This window comes from Aedes albopictus, chromosome 3 (assembly GCF_035046485.1).
Source record: "Aedes albopictus strain Foshan chromosome 3, AalbF5, whole genome shotgun sequence".
Taxonomy (NCBI): domain Eukaryota; kingdom Metazoa; phylum Arthropoda; class Insecta; order Diptera; family Culicidae; genus Aedes; species Aedes albopictus.
Genome location: NC_085138.1, coordinates 230,410,126 through 230,430,872, shown reverse-complemented (window position 1 = coordinate 230,430,872; position 20,747 = coordinate 230,410,126). Strand labels below are relative to the sequence as shown.

General features: G+C 41.5%; 1 protein-coding gene and 1 long non-coding RNA gene across 3 annotated transcripts in view; both read right to left on the bottom strand.

Annotated features, from left to right (window-relative positions):
• Positions 1 to 4,778: 4,778 nt before the first annotated feature.
• Positions 4,779 to 20,747, bottom strand: part of LOC134291521 (uncharacterized) — a 28,861-nt gene continuing 12,892 nt past the window's right edge. The window contains exon 2 of the long non-coding RNA XR_009999135.1: positions 4,779 to 5,806. This is a non-coding gene — a long non-coding RNA (uncharacterized LOC134291521). The remainder of the gene's footprint in view (positions 5,807 to 20,747) is intronic.
• On the bottom strand, positions 8,965 to 20,723 carry LOC109399481 (lon protease homolog, mitochondrial). 2 transcript variants are annotated; one of them, XM_062859392.1, is made up of 8 exons: positions 20,176 to 20,723; positions 19,496 to 19,760; positions 19,109 to 19,433; positions 18,914 to 19,043; positions 11,616 to 11,920; positions 11,133 to 11,555; positions 10,886 to 11,073; positions 8,965 to 9,956 (listed from the first exon to the last, which is right to left on the bottom strand). In XM_062859392.1, the coding sequence occupies exons 1-8, from the start codon at positions 20,590 to 20,592 to the stop codon at positions 9,079 to 9,081; spliced, it is 2,931 nt and encodes a 976-aa protein (XP_062715376.1). In that variant the 5' UTR covers positions 20,593 to 20,723; the 3' UTR covers positions 8,965 to 9,078. The 2 variants fall into 2 exon arrangements, with proteins under 2 accessions (XP_062715376.1, XP_019527482.3); XM_019671937.3 differs by having other exon boundaries at positions 19,109 to 19,385; positions 20,176 to 20,722.

Sequence of the window (20,747 nt, the reverse complement as noted above, 5' to 3'; positions counted from 1 at the left end):
ACTTGGCCTGCCTCACTTCAACTTAGTGTTCTTTGAACACTTCCACAGTTATCAATTGAAGGGCTTCCTTTGCCTGCCATTGCATGAATTTGTATATTGTGAGGCAAGTACAATGATACTCTATGCCCAGGGAGTCGAGAAAAGTTCCCCGACTGGAACGGGAATCGAACCCGCCGTCTCCGGATTGGCGATCCAAAGCCTTAACCACTAGGCTAACTGGAGACCCCAGTACACAGGGACAACTATTTGACCAAAAAGAAACCAATGCTCAAACACTTTGTTTAACCCTATCCCGCCCATGACTATTTTTTGGATTTAAAAATATCTTATTTTCTATGCATACATTATAGTCCAAGGCTATTGGAACTCAAATCTGAGGTGGTGCCCTGGAGCACCACCAGGCATTTGGAGAATTTTATTTCATCATTTTTCTTGTTAAATATGTATTTTCAAAGCACAGGATTCTTCTTTTGGTAATCCGTCATTATTTTTTGTCAAAAAAACAGGTTTTCGTGACAATGTTCTTTAACAAAAACATTGAATTTGTATGCACATACTTAGTGCAATGCCATACCCCGTAACGTGGGTAGATCACCTTAGAATGGTGCGTTGCGGCGTAAGATCTACCACCACATCAAATTTCGATCTTGTTAATGTTTTCATGCCTAAAGTGGCTGATCAGGATCGAGATTTGATGTGCTTTTTTAATGTTTTGCTACTAATCCACATTTTATTTCAGGAGTAATCAGGTAAATGTTTTATATATTTAATAAATGCTTATTAATCATGATTATGATTGTTTTTCATACAAATGTATAACAAAACATGCACAACACACACTCACATACATTACATACACATATCTCATCATATATTGGGAAAGGGAGGGACCATCAGGGCACCCGATTGAAGCGATTTGGACAGGAGCTTGGAACTGCCTCCTCCTTGTTGTTAACATTTCGTGGATTGAGGGCGGGCTCTTCGACCCCATCTATTGGGAGTATTCTGTCAATCGAGGGCTTGATTTTGCAGTTGTTCGTGAGCACTTTCTTCTGGAAGGAGATTCTTTTCCCCTAACGCGGGTTTCGCGCAAGTGTCTCTGCTTGCGGGTCCGCACAACTCTTTTTGGCCCTTCATACAGGAGAATGACTGACCACTAACAACAGCACAATCTTGATCAAATCGCTTTTCAGATTATTCCAGTGCTATAGGCAGCTGCCTTGCTACAATAGATGGTAGAACAATATCATCATATCATCACATACTTAGTGCAATGCCATAACATAGAGAAAAACATGTGAACTTGCGTTGCGTGGTAACGGAGTAATTAGTAGATTGCATACTGAAAGTTGTCATGTTAATTGATTGATTGATTTGACTTTATTAAAGAGACTTTTAGCCCTTGGCTGGTTCGTCTCTCGCTGTCATGTTAATACTTTAGTACTCCTATTCTAATTGCTTATTGAATGCTATTTGGGAAGGAATAGCTATCCAATTAGAGGTTGAAGTAAAAAAGACATAAAAACTTCCATTGCCGGCCACGCCCATCTTCTCCGTCAGGAGGATAGGAAAGGATGTGATGATATGACACCTACCTTATGAAAGGCCAGCGACTCACCGGCGCCCCATAGATGTCAAGGAGTTGGATATTTGGAATGGGTTGATTTGGGATTCACTATAAGCGAGTGATGCGACAAAATTTTGTGAGTGTATTTGAGTAGTACATGTATATGTGTTTATGTGAGTGTTTTAGTATGTTTAAACACCAACGATGGGAGTGACGTAGCTAAAAAGGTTTTGTCACTCCTTGGGCCATTTTGATTCAGGTATGGGGCACAGACATTTACACTGTGTCCTGGCTAACAAGCCTAGGCTTAAGCGCCATATCTCGCTCAAAATAGAGAAAAACATGTGAAGTCATGATTTACAATTAAAAACATTTAAGGACAAACAAAGGACAAACGCCTTAAAACCCCGCTTCAACAGTGCATCTGAACTTCAGACGCACAAATCTTCAAACAACAGTGCATTTTATTATCTTGTTCTTGCTCACTTGCAATAAGCTTAAAATGAGAAGCTCAGGTGCACTGATTTTGTTTGTCAAGAGATTTGTGCTTTCGAAATCGTGAGTAGGTGCCAAAGTCGGTCATTTTGACGGCCATTTTGGGATTCTAACAAGTCTGTCCTTAAATAACTTCATTAGTTTCACAGATACATTGGTTGAAAGTTATGGTGCTCTCACAGAGAACAGACGTCCAAGCTCATGAAGTGCAGTTGTGTAAAGAACTGCAACGGCTGTTTTGAAATAACTGGCAATGTGGCCAACGCGGCGCTGTCACATTTCGAATCGCGGTTCAAGTTCCCTGATGTTTTATCTTTTGGCGCTAGTGTCGCCAAGTGTGCACCCCAATACAGTTCCACCCAGAGAATGTGAGAATTTACTTAGGGAAATAATAATTGTATTGCTGTTTATCTTATTTCTAATTAAAAGTAGTGAAACTAATTTTTAATGGTTTGCTCAAATTTTGTTTCTGATATTGTGAAATAATCATACTCATCTTGTTATTTCATTTTCATTTTCATTTTGCAGCATTTGGTGGGGCAATGAGAGCGCAAGTCAGTCCAAAGCCGATGATAAGGAGGGGTAATGGCTGAATAGTCTTTGCTGACCACATAAACGCCATGGGATAGGAAAAGGGTATTTTGGTGTGGGATTAGGGTGTTGGTACAGACTTGACAATATCAATGCTATTCAGATGCAAAATAAATTTTAAGGCTCAATAGTGAATCGCATACCACAGAGAAACAGACGTCACACTCTCATCGCTTTCCATCGATCACCTTTTTAACGATTGATTGAAAAATTCAGTAGTAGGTCGATTGACCACTCGCGGCGCTGGTATCGTTTTTGCTCCTGTTTGACGTTTGCTGACTACCGCCATCTAGTGGCGGCCCGGCCAAGCACAGTACATTTAGCATTGGGCGATTACGGGGCGATTACGTTTTCGTGACGATGTTTTTTAATGAAATTTGTTCTAAGTGTTACGTCTGTTTCTCTGTGCGCATACCTTCCAAAACCAAAAAACAATAATCCACAAAATACCAAGCAAGTCAAAGAAAGAAAAAGCGTCCGATTGTTTATTCTGTCAATTATAACAAACGGAAACTTCTACCCTCTCCGACTCGCCAGTCACCCCGGAAAAAATGTCCCTTCAATAGAGTTAATAAACTATAGAGGACCAATGTCGCTGACGTCGCTGCCGAAACATCTCTTGCTGGCGGAGATAGGCCGGGCTATAAGTGTCATAGCGAAAAAGTATGCAGTTTGACAGATAGATACCCGACATGTTTCCGAACGAGAACAAAGGAAACAGCAGCGACATTCGTCCTCTATAGTGTTTTAACTCTATTGTCCATTCAGTTCTGGAAAATATATTATCCCCAATTAAGCCTTTAATCGAATTGTCCGCGTGGTCTTGTAGTACCCCTGCTAGGTAAGAACCAGTCATTGCCATACATATTAAATGCTATACATGACCCCATGGATGGCATTTGCATATGTAAAAGCTTTGCTGATGTGACTTTCCTATTAGGTAATTCTCTCATCACATGTTTGTCTTCAAAACCTTGTCAAGCTTAGAAAATTGGAGTTAATAAACAATACATTACAAGGTTCGAATTCCCATAGAATGAGATCATTCATTCGCACTACAACACCATAGGAGATAATACCACATTGGCTGACTACAGTACAAATGCGAAAAATCTCCCTTTTCCCCCTATCCGCAACCCGGGGACGCGCCCTGTTGGATTTCGAAAGCCTCGGAGAATATTACAAACCTTCAATGGCATTCCCATACATTAACCCACATTGCCCATTCAGGGGTCTGACTGGGCCTATTACCCTCCCTCAGTTTGTAATATTCTCACCAACTTGGAATTATATTTTCCCGGCACATAAATGACTTCGACAAATGTTCGATATACTATGCAGCATTATGATCAGTATAACAATATCAGATGACTTGAAGGTCTGATTTTTACAGAATTGTTTGAAATTGATTATACATTCAGCTATTCCAATCATTACTGCAAAGCACATCGACTACATGCCTGAAATCAAAGCTTCCTGGAAGATATAATCCAAGCGCAGGGAATCATATATGAGTATACTCATCTTGTTATTTGAGCATATACAGCTCAATCTTTGAGTAGGAATACTAAAAAGTGCGCTAGTGAAATATTTCTTAATTTAGCGCCTTCATGGTGTCGGAAGGAGTTTTTAGGTGGGAAAGTCACCGTCGATGTCGCTACTGCGCTCGTTTTTTCTTTACACAAGTTTTTCAAGCAATTTTGTTCGAGCATGTTCGTCTGTTCTCTGTGGTGCTGTTACCGACCAACCGTAACAATAGATGGTAACCCACTTTATGGAGGTCAATCTAAAACACAGGGTCATATGGTATAGAATTTTTGAATCAGGAGTGGTCAACAATTAATAATAAGTGTATGAATCCCATCCTATATCCAACACCATCCTTTCCCCACCTGACTACTGCATTGGACGCCGTACTATAAATATAGCAACGATCGTTGCCCAAAATTGTGGAACACGATTGACTATCTACGAGGGTGGTAACCCTGTGGATAGTTCCGGCGAAGAAGGAGCGAGAAAAAAGGAGAAGAAGAAGCGATTGTAGAAAAACGGTAGAAAGTGGTGATCAAGCAATCAAGAACGACGTCTGGAGAGACAGCTCCGAATAGTTTTTTTTCCGAGACAGTTGAAGAGAAGAAAAACGTGGCTGGCGAGACCGTCCCACAGTTTCGAGTGGCTGGCGAATCTCGTGCGAAGTACTCCGCCCGTCAAGTGAAGCCCTTGGGGAAGCCATCGACCAGCAGAAGATCATCCGCGGAATTCGGAATTTGCCAAGATTAACCCCGGTGTCGCGCCAGGAGAAGATTTCCGCACCAGTCGGCAACCCGAAGGCCCTTGCATCCACACCCATTGCCTCGTTTGGAATCTGGCAAGCGAAGGAGAATCCACCCGGTACCCGATTGTGACAGCTACCTTACTCGGCCTCAAATCATACCGGAGGACTCGGCGAGTCCCGTGCTGGTGGCCGACGAGCTTTCGTCATCGTCGCGCCACACGCTGCGAGAAGACAGGTAACCACAGTTTTTGAGGTGAGGGTTCTAGTGAGGTCCGGCTGGGTCCGCCCCCGCTTGCTAGAACCTAATATCCGATGCGTTTCCGCCTCGACAGCGAGCACGTGGAACGTCGAGCTTGGAACGATACCCCAGCGACTCCAAAAAGTACCCGCCCACGGAAATTCACGATCGGCGGGACGATCATTCAGGATCCAATTCGATCAGGAATCCAAGCAACGTCTAGAAGGACCCGGAAGGAAACATTTCGCAGTTGACCGGCATGCCTCGGAAGAGCCCCGAAGAACCGAAGTGAACCCGTATGAATCAAACCCCGCTGATACACGAACCCCTGGAGGCTGCCCCGATGTTCGAGCCTGGAAAGCTTCCCGATAACTCTACTGGCAAGTAATAGGGTGGGGCGGGGCAAGATGGGTCGCGGGGCAAAATGGGTCAGTGCCATTTTCGGGCGCATTACTCATGTTTTGATTATGTTAATAATTTTGTTAGATAACCAGCATGAATATACAAAAGTTTGGGGCATTGATTGAAAAATTATTCACTCTCATTGGAAATAAAAAATAAAATGGTTTTTAGCCATTTTTCTTATGCGATACATTCCATATAATCTCCATATAAACGGTCGCGGGGCAAGATGGGTCACCTTCAATTTTGAAGGTATTTTTGGAGCATTCAAAAGTTATTTATTTTTTATTACAAGACTATCTCATAAATGACTTCAATCAAGCGGAATGAACGCTCAAAATTAAAACATAAAATTATGATAATTTGTTAGTGAAAACATCGATTTTCAAGTCGCCTTAGGACCACTCATATCGTAAAGTTTTTTATATTCCTTATAAATTTATAGAATGTTTACTAGTAGCTCTTGTTTACTCAGTATGGATATGGAGCATATATGAATGTTGGACAAATCTTATATTTTGACGTTTTTCGTTGAGAAAATGTGAATTACTTAAAAGGTGACCCATCTTGCCCCGCCCTTTTTTCCCGGCGCGAAATCGATCACTTTTTAAAACTGCTTGTTTAACATCATATTTTGTATTTAATGAACTTTTTATCGACTTTTAGCATAGCTAACTAGTGTATTAAAGAGTAGCGGACGAATACAAACCAATACGATTAGTATTTACAATGTTATGGTGATCCATATATAGGTGACCCATCTTGCCCCGCCCCACCCTACGCATGTTGATGTTCTTTTGACCGTAATGGGCCCCAACAGTTCCAGACCGGCCGCAACGTCCCTTACTTTATCCTTTCCCTATCCCTTTATTACTATGTAACCTTCTTTGAATAAATATGTTAAGTAAATTTCTTTGTGTTGTACCACTTATTCGTCAGAAAGGATAGACTTGATTTCCCTTTTGTGGGTCTACTTTTGCGTCCATTTTGGTTGAAGGTAAGTGAGTCTCTTGTGGCAGGCAGAGTCAGCGACCCTGAGTGACCATAGCCAAGGGGCTAGCCAGACATTACAGTGCTCTGCAGACACCATGGGCGGGAAAGGGTTAAGGCTCAAGCAATCATCATTTTTCGGAAACAGAAAGCAGTTTTTTCGTTGTAAATCAAAACAATGACCACGAAAACGTATTTACTGTATTCTATTCCTCATCTGAAATACAGTGAATCCATTTTCGTTGCAAAAACATTTAATTTATTGAGTTCATTCCTTCGCAAATATTTGACCCTGTGTATTTATAACCTTTATCGTGAATGAAACGTATAAATACTTGTTTTTTTTTTATTTGCCACTAATAATTCTGGAGTGACCACCTGGAATCGATTACAAGCCAAATCAATGTGCCAAAAATATTACTTATGTAAATAAATAACTTGAACGAATCACTTCGGATTGTTTTCTATTGCGAGCTAAAAAAACAAATATTTAATCGTAAAAAATCACCGGAAGAAAACATCCTACATTCTGAAAAAGTGAAGAAAATGCATTTGGTTGATTCAATTGATGGACCCCTCGTGAGGTAGAGCAATACCTATTTTTTGGGAACCCCTAGCTCATTTAGTTGCTTCAAAAACCTTTTCAAAACACAGTGTTGCTGAAGACATATAGAGCTAGGGGTAGGCGGGGCATAATGAGCAGCTTAAGCATTTTGCCACAAAACCCAGTAAATTAAGCGCAATCAATGTGTAATTTTTACATATAATCTTCATTTGAACCTTAACTGACAAAAACTAATCGTTGAAATTTTGAATAAAGCTATAAATGTTGCAAAATTTAATGTTTTTTAAAACGTATAAAATCGTGGATTGCTTTTTGGGGGTGAGGCAGGATAATCAACCCCTGTTATGTACACAATCAATTGCTAATTGACTGTTCTTGTCAATGATAAAACATACCGGCAACAACCAATGAGAATTTGAGGGGATTATGTGGTTTAATTTGTAGGGAACTGTGGGGTTTAATGGAGTTTACTATTAAGGCATTTTTAAGCGGTGAGAATATACAGATACTGATTTTTTCAAGCTAATAAATTGAAAATTAATGACAAAACCATACTATATGCATCGTAACGGAGAAAACCAAAAGTGAAATTCGTTTGTTTAAGATGTTAATCATTTTCATCATTTTTCCATCAGTTGCTCATTTTGCCCCACCCTACTATCAACTTTTTAAAGTATATTTTTTAACAAAATAACTGTACAAATATTTTGAAAGTGTTACAAATGCATATCATGGTCCCAGGAGATATCAAGAATCTTGAAAGATACCCGCTACGTTCTTATTTCGATTTCAAAACCTTATTTTAGGTCAGCCGATTCTTATAATATTTCCCCAGTACATGACCACTTCACGCAACTTGACTATTTTTTTTCAAAACAAACGGCTTTTTTGACAAAGGTTTTTTCATCAATTCATTGGATTTAAGATAATTAAGCTACAATCAAGCAATTTGTTTTGAAAATTTGGAAATTTACAGTGAAAATACAAGGTGCTCATTATGCCCCGCCTACCCCTATTTACTTTAATTTTAATTTTACAAATCATTATGTACGAAACCCCCGATTTTCATTTTGGTTTGAAGACATTGATCGTCGGCTGATTATTTCGAAGAAAGTATCACTGATTCCAGAGCGGGGAAAAATGAGGATGCTGGACCAGGTGAACTTGTTTAACGTTGACCATATTAAACTTTATTTCCGGTAGTATTCTACTGTTGAAGATGAGGATGGTGGTCAAGAAAGGCGCAACTGCACTCCCACAACGCAGACGCTGACTACGCAAACGATGTAAGTTACCAGTATGGTGTCGTTTCTCATTCCATCCGTCATACAAAACAATAATAGGAATATGGGTGGAATATGCGCTTGATAAGAAAAGGCACTTACTTTTATGGCTGCAGCAACGTAGTAGGTACAGCTGCATCATCGACGATCATGAAGTTTCTTCAATTATTCCTTACGTTGCGATTTTCCAGGTTTTCTTCCAGCGCATCCACGAAGTCGCCGACCTCTATCTGATTTCATATTCAACATACTTTTCGCATCTTCCTACATTCACATTACTGTCAGCTTCAATCGTTGGTGAGATATGCTCCTTCACATAAACGTACAGACTCAATTATACCATTGTCCATTACACGCGTCATCCACAATCTACACACAAGAAATTAACCAGCCTAAGCTAGGTATAGATGTTAGGTAATTCGTCAATTCCCAAGTCGACTATCATCAGGTACAATATCATATTCATTGTCTGTTTGTTCTGTCCATTTTCTTAAGTTTTAAACAAAATTCTAGCTGATAACAAGGAAGATTTCTTTCGCGACAGAACACCGATTTGAATTAATTTCATAGCTGGTATCGCCTATATTTGATTTCTTAACGAGAGCCTTATCATTGATGTAGCTAACTAACTTCACTGAAGCTGTACACTAGTCCTAGACTGTTTCCCTTCCCCTATTTGCCGCCCTCGGCAAACACAATTTTATACACATCCGAATAATGATCAACAAAATGCACTTCTAGTCCGTCGGTAATGTATGTCGGCAGATCGGTGTAATCCTTTTTGTTTTCTTCCGGCAGGATTATACAATCAACTCCACTCCGTTTGGCAGCAATTGTTTTCTCCTTGATGCCTCCAACCGGTAGAACCTTACCCATAAGCGATACTTCCCCGGTCATGGCAACGTTCTGCCGGATAGGAGTACCCTTAGCGAGGGATAATAACGCGGTAACTATCGTAACACCGGCACTGGGACCATCCTTGGGCGTAGCTCCCTCCGGAACGTGCAAGTGAATATGACTAGATTCCAGGAAATTATTACTCTGATCATGCTGTTTAATGTAGTTTCGCGCCACAGTAAGTGCAATCCGCGCCGATTCTTTCATGACATCACCCAAATGACCGGTAAGCTCCAGCGAACCATCTCCAACTTTGTCCTTGGCTTCGATCAGCTTTCGTTTGGCAGTTTCGATGTACAGGGCAGAACCTCCCATGGCGGTCCACGCCAGGCCCATGACCACTCCCGGTGGCGTCGAATCGTACATTCGATCGTGGGTGAATATCGGTTTTCCCAGCAGCTCGGTGAGATTTTCTCCGGTGACCTCGGCAGATTCGACTTCTTTTCGAACAATTTTAAATGTAACCTTGCGAACAACTTTTTCGATCTGTTTTTGTAGATTCCGCACACCGGACTCTCGGCAGTAGGAGCGAATCAGCACGTTCAGGGCTTCGTCGGTAATGTTGATGTGCTTGTCCTCGAGACCGCAATTCTTTTTCGCTTGCGGGATGAGGTATTGCTTGGCGATGGCTACCTTCTCTTCGGCTACGTAACCTGTAACGAAAGGTAAGCGAAGTTAGTAACGGTCCAAACTACATATGTTATTGTTGTATCCACACGGCGATAAGGTGACTGAAGCCACCCGATGTCACCTAAGCATACACGCAGCATCTCGAGATACATGTAATTAATGGGTCGACGAGGAATGCAGATGGATTTCGAAGGAGTCTAAATGTATAGGGACAAGAACGGATTCTTGAACGGACCAACGTCAAATGATCGAAAGGTAGAAGCAGTACTTCAACGAACACCTGAAGTGTACCGGGAAACGTAAGCAATGAGGATCAAGACAGTGGGAGAAATTATTATTTCAGCACGGCGGATGATGGGAGCCAAACAACTCCCTCGCTGAGTGAAGTTACGGATGCCATTCAACAGCGCGAAAACAATAAGGCAGCTGGTAAGGATGGTAATGCAGACCTCATCAAAATGATCCGGAAATGTTAATCATGTGTCTGTAATGTTAGTCAGATTTCTAGAACCTATTAGCGAATAAATTCTTTGAAAGTTATCAAGCCGGCTTTATCGATGGCCGATCTACAATGGATCAGATCTTACGAGAAACCCTCAAGAAATTCCGTAAATATCAGATTGATTCCCACGCATAAACTCTTCATCGATTTCAATGCTGTATACAACATAACATACCGCAAAAGTTATGGAAGTTTATGGACGAAAATGGCTTTCTCTTGAAGCTGTGTAATAAGATTCATAAAAGCAACGATAAAATGGTGTGCAAAACTGCGTGAAAATTTCGAACAAAAACTCTAGTTCGTTCGAATCTCAACGGGGGCTACGAGAAAGTAGATTGACTTTCGCGCCTACTGTTTAACATTGCGCTAGAGCCGGTGTTCTATTTGCAGCCGAGCCAGCCAATTTGTTTCGCTAACACCATGGATTATGACAGAGGGCATAGCACATACCTGACATATCGATCATTTCCATTCGATCGCGCAGCGGCTCTGGAATGGTTTCAATAACGTTGGCAGTGCAAATGAACAACACTTTGGATAAGTCAACTGGAACATCGAGGTAGTGGTCAAGGAAGTTAACGTTCTGCTCCGGATCCAAAAGTTCCAAAAGCGCTGAGCTTGGATCACCCTGATAACCCCTGGAAGAAAATAGAACTTTAGGAATTTAGCAAATTACCCAGATTGGTGACCAACTTACTTGCCAATCTTGTCAACCTCGTCGATTAAAACGAGCGGATTTTCCGTTTTCGTTTTCTTCAGGCACTGAATCAGCTTTCCTGGCATAGCCCCCACGTACGTCCTCCGGTGGCCTTTGATTTCAGCGACGTCGGTCATTCCACCAACACTAAACCGGAAGTACTCTCTGTTCAAGGCACGTGCAATCGAACGCGCAATACTCGTCTTACCGACACCCGGTGGTCCATAGAAGCACAGAATTTTTCCCTGAGTTGTCCCCTTGAGTTGACTCACGGCAATGAACTCCAGAATGCGCTTCTTGATATCCTCCATTCCATAGTGATCGGAATCGAGGATTTCCGTGGCGCGATCAATGTCAAGATTCTCTTCGCTCATTACACCCCATGGCAAAGTCGTCAGCCAGTCGAGGTAATTCCGGGTTACACTGAGAAAGGAACAGTTATTACTTTAAAACCATAACTAACCAAAGCATACCACAACTTACTTGAACTCCGAGCTGTGGCTCTCCAGGAAGTTGAGCTTGTTCAACTCCTCTTCGATAACATCGGCTACGGCTTTCGGAACAACCTTGTCCTTGATTCGCTCACGATACTTCTCACCAATGGCGTCCTTGTCTTCCTTTTCGATACCAAGTTCCTTTTTGATGACTTTCAGCTGCTCCTGCAGAATGTATTTGCGGTGCTGCTGTTTGACCTTTTCTTCTACTTCTCGACCGATTTTTGCCTGCAGCTTAGACAACTCAAGTTCTTTCTTCAGCAGAGACAGCGCCAACATCAGCCGTTTTGGGATCTGGAAACAGAGTTTGATCGTAGTTGAAAATAATTCCGAATCCATTCAAACAGTATTCTAAATATAACATTGTTACGAAGCTACGACTACGACTTGGAGTTCGGGGTGGCCAGGAGACATTACTTGAAACTTCCAGGTCACGGAGAACAGATATCCATGTCAAATTCTGAAACTGTGCAAGAAATTCAACGGTCATTTGAAATGGCAACATAAGTGGCAATGTCGTGGCGGCGCTACTATCGCAAAGTTCCCATGCCAGTGTCAGTGGTGAATATGGAACTTATCTAGATATGTTTACTCACCACTGATTGTGGCAACTTGCTGTATGGTGGCGCTAGTATTGTCAACGCTAAAAACATTCGAGTTCTAACACAGATTTCGAGAGAAAATTTCTTCTAGCTTCGATGTCTGTTCTCTGTGCTCAGGTGTAGTGAATAACGGATTAAAGCGTAACTTTATTGATAATGCGAGAGAAAGTTGGAACTTCGGAAGTCAAAACTTCGGCGAAGTTCGGCGTCGGCATTCTAATTTGGGGTTCGCCGACGGATAAGAATTGGCTGTGTCGGCGACGCTTCAATTAGAATGCCGACGTTTTTACTTCGGCGAACTTTTGCTGGAGATATTTAATTTCACATATCGACTTCGGTCTAAAATAAATCAATATGTACAATCACAGAGAACAGACATCCAGGCTAGAACAAATTTCAATCAGAAAGTTGTGTAAGGATTTGAATCTTCACTTGAGTAAGGTTGCCAACCAGTATACGATGACAACACTAACGCCGCCAAACACCATATTGCCACAGTCAGTGGTGAATTGAAACATTTCAAGTGGTGAATTTAATTAGTATGAGAAATTAACCGATTGCAGCGCCACGGTATTGCCACTTGTGTTGCCGATTTGAAATGGCCGTTAAATTCCTTACAAAGCTTCGGAACTAGACTTGGATGTCTGTTCTCTGTGGTACAATATTTACACTTAAAATTACATTACAAAGACGACACGTGTTGGTTATTGTGGAAGCAATCGTTAATTAAAAGTATTGAGCTGGATTTTTGTATGGTTAGATGGAGCGTGGGTGTTATGATTTCTTGCCTAATTTGATGCTGTTTGAGCAAAGGTTTGGGTAAATGTGTTGTTGATGTTGCAAGAAAAAATACAGTACAACAACACAGTTCCCCAAACTTTTGCTCAAACAGCACCAAATTAATCGTAATACCCACGCTGTTTGCACAATTTCATTACAGAAATGGAGAATTGATCATCTCACCATACAAAAATCCAGCTCACTTCTTTCAAACTAGTACTTCACCGATAGCCTCCTATACCACTAAATCTAAACTAATATCTGCGATTGTCCTTCGATCGAAGGCATATTTAAATGCTATTGGCGAGCAAGTAGAATGACGAGAGCATGAGATCCAGTGATACTAAAGATTTGAATTTGAAGAAAATTCTGGAAATATTTCTAAAGATTTTACAGTGAAATTTATTGTACAATTTATAGAAGAAATGAAGCAGATACCAAAAGAATTCTGGGTTGAATTTCTTGACAAATTATGACGGGATTGCTAAGATCCAAACTTGATAAAATTGTCAGTGATTTAATAAGGATTTTAGGTTAAATCCATGGGTACGGTACCGGTACCTAACAACCAGGGATGCCAGGTGAAAATTTCAAATGTCTTTACAAGGCACGCTGAAATGTCTTCACACCCCATATTGTGGCTTTAGTATAAAATTGATGTTAAAAATCAAAATTTATGCTATGTTCTCACTTGGCTTTATATGAAGGAATAAACCATGAGGTCATCCAACAATAATGCATGGTTCTCCAGAAATACCATGGCAATTTTAAGGGGTTTTCCCGAAAATTCCTAAACCTCCAATTTTTTTCCATGAGTTCCACAAAAAAAAAACGGGAATTTCTCCAGGAACATCTTCGTGAATTCCTCGGAAGTTCCCCCAGAAAGTCCTCGCGAATACCTTCAGAAGACCCCAGGAGTTCTTCCGGAATTCCTGCAGAAGATCATCAGCAAATCCTCCTGCCCTGGAGATCCTTGGGAGTTTCCCCAAAGATCCTCAGGAATTCCTCCAGGAAATCCTCAGGAATTCCTCCAGGAAATCCTCAGGAATTCCCCCAGGAATTTCTAGAGAACTCCTCTAGGAGTTTCTCTGGAATTCTTTCAGGACTTTCTCGGGAATTCCTCCAGGAATTCTTCGGGAATTCCTCAAGGAGCTCTTAGGAAATTTCTTCACGAGTTCTTCGGGAAATTCTCTAGGAGTTCATCGAGGATTCCTCTAGGAGCTCTTTAGGAATTCCACCAGGAGAGCCTCGGGAACTCTTCCAGAAGAAGAAGGAGTTTCTCGAGAATATATCCAGGAGATCCTTGGAGATCCTCCAGGAAATCATCAGCAATTTTTACAGAAGTTCCTTGGGAATTCCTATCGGTGTTCCTCGGGATTTTTTTAGTAGTTTATCGGGAATTTCGCCAGAATCTCATCGGGAATCCCTTCATGAATTCCTTAAAAAGTTTCTCGGGAATCCCTCCAAGAATTCCTTGAGCAGTTCTTCATAGTTTCTCGAAGTTCTTTTCCGGCAGTTTCTCGGGAATTCCTCTTGGTCCCCAGAAAACCTACTCCAAGGAGTTTCCTGGGAATTCCCTATACGATTTCCTGGAGGTCTTCATAGGAATATCCAGGTGAATTTCTCTCCTGATACATTTCCCAAAAAAATGTGAAAGAATTTCCGAGAAAATGCTATTGGGATTCTCGATGAACTCTTCTGGAGGAATTTCCAAGGAATTCCTAGATATATTCCCGAAAAAACTCCTTTGAGAATTAAGAAACTCCTGGAGGAATTTCCGAAATTCCTAGAGGCATACTCGGGAATCCCTTGAAGAATTTACGAGGAACTTCTAGAGAAATCTCAAAAAAACTCCTGGAAAAAAATTCCGTTGAACTCCAGGAGGAACTCCTGAGAAACTTCTTCAAAAATTCCGAGGAATACCTACATGGAGCAATTTTCTAGCAACTCCTATGGGAATTCTAGAGGATCTCATAGAGGAATTCTCAAGGAATTCCTGGGAAATTCCTGAAAATGTTGATGGCAAACTCCTGGAGGAATTCTCGAGGAAATTCTGGAGAAAACTCCGGGGAATTTATGTAGAATTTCCCGGGGAACTCCTGGAAGAATTTTCGAGGAACTCCTGGAGGGTCTCCCGAGGAACTCTTAAAAGAATTCTCAAGGAACACCTCAAGGAATTCTCAAAGAACTTCTGCAGTAATTTCTGAGGAACTTCCGGAGAAACTCTTTTGAAACTCCATCAGAATGAATTCCAGAGGAACCCTGATGAAATTCCCGATGAACTCTGGAAGAACTCCCGAGTAACTGGAGGTATCCCAAAAATTCCAGTAGAAATTCCCGAGGAATACATTAACGGAACTGTAGAATGAATTCCCGAGGAACTCCTGGAGGAATTCCCGAGTAACTACCAAAATAATTCTGGAGAAACTTCTGAAGAAATTCCCTTGGAACTCTAGAATGAATTCCCAAGAAACTCCTGGAGGAATTCCCGAGGAACTTCTGGGAGAATTTCTGAGGAACTCTTGGAGGATTAACAGAGGAATTCTTAAAGGAATTCCCGAGGAACATGTAGAGAAATTCCCAAGGAGCTCCAGGGGAATTTCCGAGGGACTCCTTGAAGAAATTCTCGAGGAATTCTTAAAGGTATTCTGTAGGAGCTTCTTGAGGAATTCCCGCGGAACTCCTGGAAGAATTTTCAAGGAACTGCTGGAGTAGTTACCGAGAAACTCCTGGAGGAATTACCGATGAACTGCTGCAAGAATTACCGAGGAACTCCTGGAGGAATTCCCGAGGAACTCCTAAAATAATTCTCGAGGGACACCCAAAGAAATTCTAGAGGACCTTCTGAAGAAATTCCCGAGAAACTCTCAGAGAAATTCGCTTGGAACTCCAGGATGAATTACCGAGGAACTCCCGGAAAATTTTCCGAGAGGATTTCTCGAGGAACTCATGGAAGAATTTCCGAGCAACCCCTGAAGGAATTCTCGAGGAACACCTCATTCCCGAAGAACAATTTCCATGAAGTGGTTGTCGTCCAATTTGCTTCGTATTCTAACTAAAAACTGCGTCAAAATTTCCGCCAATATGAAGACCGAAAAATTAGAAATTTGTAAGTTTAGGGTTTTGAAAGTTTAAAATTTTACCTACAAAAATTGAAACGCATTTCATCTGAAATTGTTCCAGATGAAGATTCTTCATGGGTCTCTAAGAGCTCCCATGAGTATAGGTCATCAAATCTACGAGGGCAAGTTGTATCTAAGTGCATAAAGAATTAGGTTTATATCCACAAAGCCTCAGACATATTATTGTATAGCATATCCGAGAACTCCCTGGAATTAAGGTCATCTGATCTACAAGCGTAACAGTGATCTATTAGAGCATTATAAAGGCCCCCTAAACCTCCGGAAACGCCCTGAAACGCATTAAAACGCCTTGAAACGCCTCTAAACCCCTCTTTTCCTGAAATCCTTTGAAGCCCCCTCAAGCACTCTTTAACTTCATGAAGCGCCCTGAAACGCATTAAAACGCCCTGTAACGATTTAAAACGCTTTAAAGCGCCTCTTCTTCTTTATTTCTCTACGTCCGCACTGGCCTACCTCGTTTTAACACAGTTGTTAACTGAAGGGCTTTCTTTGCCTGCCATTGCATGAATTTGTATATTATGAGACAAGTTCAATGATATTCTATGCCCAGGGAGTCGAGAAAATTTTCCCCACCTGAACGGGAATCGAACCCACCGTCTCCGAATCGGCGCATAGCCTTAACCACTAGGCTAACTCTCAAACCCCTATAAAATAACCGTGAAATTCACCTGAGACCCTCCGAAGCTCTTAAAACCCTAGTGAAACCTCCTGAACTACCCTGAAACGCCTTGAAACACTTTGAAACGCCTCTGAAATCCTCATAAACCTATGTGAAATTCACCAGCGATTCTCTTTTTTATATCCTTCAATTAGAAGAACAATAAAGATGTTGACAAGTCCAAGGCTTGTGCAGTCTCTGCTGTGTGGTCCAATGACCACCAGTATTTATACTACCTTAGGTAGACAAAATGAATCATACCTAGACATTTAGGTACTGCCATGAATAGTTTTCCATGTAATATTATATGTACACATATTAGGTAGACACTACACTCTTAAGCATGAAGGTGCTCACCGGAAACCTACTGAAATGTTTTAAAACGCCCCGAAACGCAATGAAATGCATTGAAACGCCTCTGAAACCTCCGTGAAATTTACCTGCGAGCCTCTGAAGGCCCTTTAAGGCCCCCTGAGCCTCCTGAAACGCCCCGAAACACATTAAAACGCTCTGAAACGCCTTGAAACACTCTGAAGCGCCTCTAAAATAGTTATTTATGGAACAAGTTGCAAAAAGTTTATTTTTTCAGCACGAGTCGTACATTTATCCAACGAGGCTTGTCGAGTTGGATAAATACGAAGAGTGCTGAAAAAATCGATTTTTGCAACGAGTTCTATACAAAATTTTATGCAATGATTTTTTAATAACAACTCATTTGAGTTGCATAATGTTCATAATGCAACTCAAATGAGTTGCATTATGAACATCATGCAACTATATTTCATTATGCAACTCATTTCAGTTGCCTAATGAACCGGTACGGAAAAGTAGGTCATTATTATACTGAAATGGGTAGTATTAAATAGAAATTATGATACTGAATTGCATAAAACCCTTTAAATCTTCCGTGAAATGCACCTGCAAGCCTCTAAAGCCCCTAAAAACCCTGTTAAACCACCTGAAACGCATTAAAATGCCTTGAAACGCTTTGAAACGTCTCTGAAATACCTATAAAACCTCCGTGAAATTTACCTGAGATCCTCTGAAGCCCCCTCTGAAACCTCCTGAAACACATTGAAACGACTCTGAAACCCTCATGAAACCTCCGTGAAATTCACCTGCGAGCCTCTTAAGCCCACTCAAATTAATCGGAAACCTTCTAAAATGCCCTAAACGCCTTAAAACGCTTTGAAACGCCTCTGAAACCCCCATGAATGCTCCGTGAAACTCACCTGAGAGTTTTTGAAGCCCCATAAAACCTCTCTGAAACCTCCTGAAACGCCTTGAAAAGCCTCTGAAACACAAATGAAATCCATGTGAAACGCACCTGAAAGCCTCTGAAGCACTCTTAAATACCTCTGGAACCTCCTGAAACTCCCTGAAACGCCTTTAAACGCTTTTGAACGCCTCTGAAACTCCCGTAATATTAACCTGAGAGTCTCTCGAAAAGCCCTCTGAAATGCCCTGAAACGCCCTAAACGCCTGGAAACGCCCCCCTCCCTAAAACTTCCTTGAAATTCCTCTGACCCTCCCCCTTTACATTTGAAAACCTTGTCCCCCTCCCCTTTGCATAGGCAAGCCACTTGCCCTTCTCAAACTTCTTTGCAACGTTGAAATCGATTTAGGTAAAAAAAAAATATTTGGGCAGTCCCGACTCGTTACCTAAATGGAGATTCGGGTGTAGAACGGTTTGTATGGGGATAATTTGATTTTTTAAGTAGCATCATTTAATAGTTTTATAATCGTTTTTTTTTTTCACGTCTGATATGTCATTCGAAAGTTTTATAAGTAAGATTTAAGAAACTATCTTAAAAGTTCAACCTTTTATAAATAACCCGAAGATATGAGTTGATGAACAATTCATTAATTTTGCCAAAAATTGCCAATGGTCTCATTCTGCTGCCAACCTCTCGATAGTACATGGATTAGCAAACTAATATGCTAGGGTTTACTGGTCCAAGTGATCTACTTTTAACTACCGAACCCAAATCACAAATTGCATAAAGTCAATTTTCAATGTTTGGCCACCTGTGCCACCTGACACCTGATTGACACCTTCCACAAGCAACTTAGCAAACTAATAAAAATTGAAAATACTACTCACATCCATTTCTTCAAGAATATCTTGAAGTTCTGGTGGATCCGCCGCGGACAGAGACGCTCCCAAATCACACAGGTAAACCGGATTGTCAACCACCCGCTGATTTTGGTTTAGCATTTGCTGCAAGCTTTCTCTGAAATATAACAAAATACAAGCTACTATCGCACTTTCATAATTCTAAAAGTTCAAACACCTTACCGATAAAGCGGATTCATCGTGATGATGTCCCTAATGGTTTTGATCACTTCCTGTGTCAGGGCCTTAACTTCTTCGGTGTGCTTGAACGATTCGTGCTTGACGTTTTCCACTTCCACCATCAGCACTGGTTGCTGTTCGCCATCTTTAAGCAGTCGCCTCTTCGGAGGTTCCTCCACTGGTTCTCCATCCACCGTACTGTCGTTGTTGGTATTCCGGATCACCTTCTTGTTGCGGTTCTTGTGCTTCCGCCGTCGCTTTTCGGCGTCACTCTCGTCCACTGAGACATTGATTTGCGTTTTAAAGAACGGATATTTAATGGTCATTTCTGGGAGATTGCTCGATTAGAATGCTCGGAGTACTTCAGGTAAATCTTAATTGTACACTTACGTTTTCCCTCCAGAGAGGCATCCAGATCTTCGTACAGTTGGCCAACGATTTTGATCCGCCGATGAGCAGTCACTACGAGGCGTAGTTTGTCACCCAGGTCTTGCATTTCCTGGATTTGTGCGAACGTGCCAACGTTATAGATCTCCGTCAGGTTGTCCACCACTTCGTTGGGATTTTCGTCGTCTTTCTTGAGGAAAATTCCGGCATATGGCTGATTTAGCTTGACCTTTCGTCTGATCAAATCTATCAGCATCGGGTTTGTAACCTATAAGAAACGGAAATTTCAAACGTGAGAAAACTTTAGTAAACAATATAGTCCGCTCCCCTGTGACTTTGGCAAGACCACGCAAATTAATTAGATATGGAATTTTGCTAGATTCATGTATTTTTCTTCAAGGTTTCTCATATTCGTCTAAACATAAATGACGGTCTTATCTTGGATAAGAAAATGAACTAAAGGAAGAGATGTACCTATTCTGGTGGAGAGTCCTTTATAAAATTGCTTTGTTAAGCATGGCACTGACGATCCAAAGATTTTATCTTAGAATTTGCGTGTTTATTTAAAAAAAAGATACTTGACTTCTCGATTAAATTAGGTATCTTTGTGCCAATCTTATTTCGAACTTTGGGAACTGCTGATCGAATGTACACAACACAGAGTATCGTTTGTTGTCACTCACCTCCAAAATCTTCATGAACCTCGGAAACACAGGATTCCGCTTGGTAGCAATCACCGGTAGATGGGGCCAAACCTCGGGAATTGCCACCGTGGCCGGCAGCTGACTGGAAAACTGTACCGGTTCCGGGTCTGTGCCCGCTTCGTCCTCGTCTGGATCTCGTTTGCTGCAGAAAGTCCGCGAGCTCAGAACCGTAACTGAGCGCAGTGCACTTTGCATCGGCACACTGTTCCAGCAGTTTCTCGTCAACATCCCTCGGGCACGGTCCACCAAAGCGCGCTCACTCCGACCAACGGTGACTCCGGTTGTTGTTGCATTGGAACCAATTTGTCGCAGCACATTGACACTGGAATGGGACTTCACATGGCGAACTAAAACTTTCGCCGTTGGCCGGCTAATTCTACACAATAGTTGGTTCATTTTGATCACCACTCCTCCACAATTTGTTCCGATGGTAATTTAACAATAATTCGCACTGACCGTCACTTATATTTCGATTAAAATTATCAACTAAAATGTTACATCAGCTAGCATGTTTTGCGAAACGAACGAACTCGCTGGAAAAAAGTGACAAC

Coding starts and splice junctions, on each gene's coding strand:
- LOC109399481 (XM_062859392.1), bottom strand. CDS start 20,592: ATGAACCAACTATTGTGTAGAATTAGCCGGCCAACGGCGAAAGTTTTA. Junction 19,761..20,175: donor GGTTCATGAAGATTTTGGAG/GTGAGTGACAAC, acceptor CGTTTCTTATAG/GTTACAAACCCGATGCTGAT. Junction 11,074..11,132: donor GAGGTTGACAAGATTGGCAA/GTAAGTTGGTCA, acceptor ATTTTCTTCCAG/GGGTTATCAGGGTGATCCAA.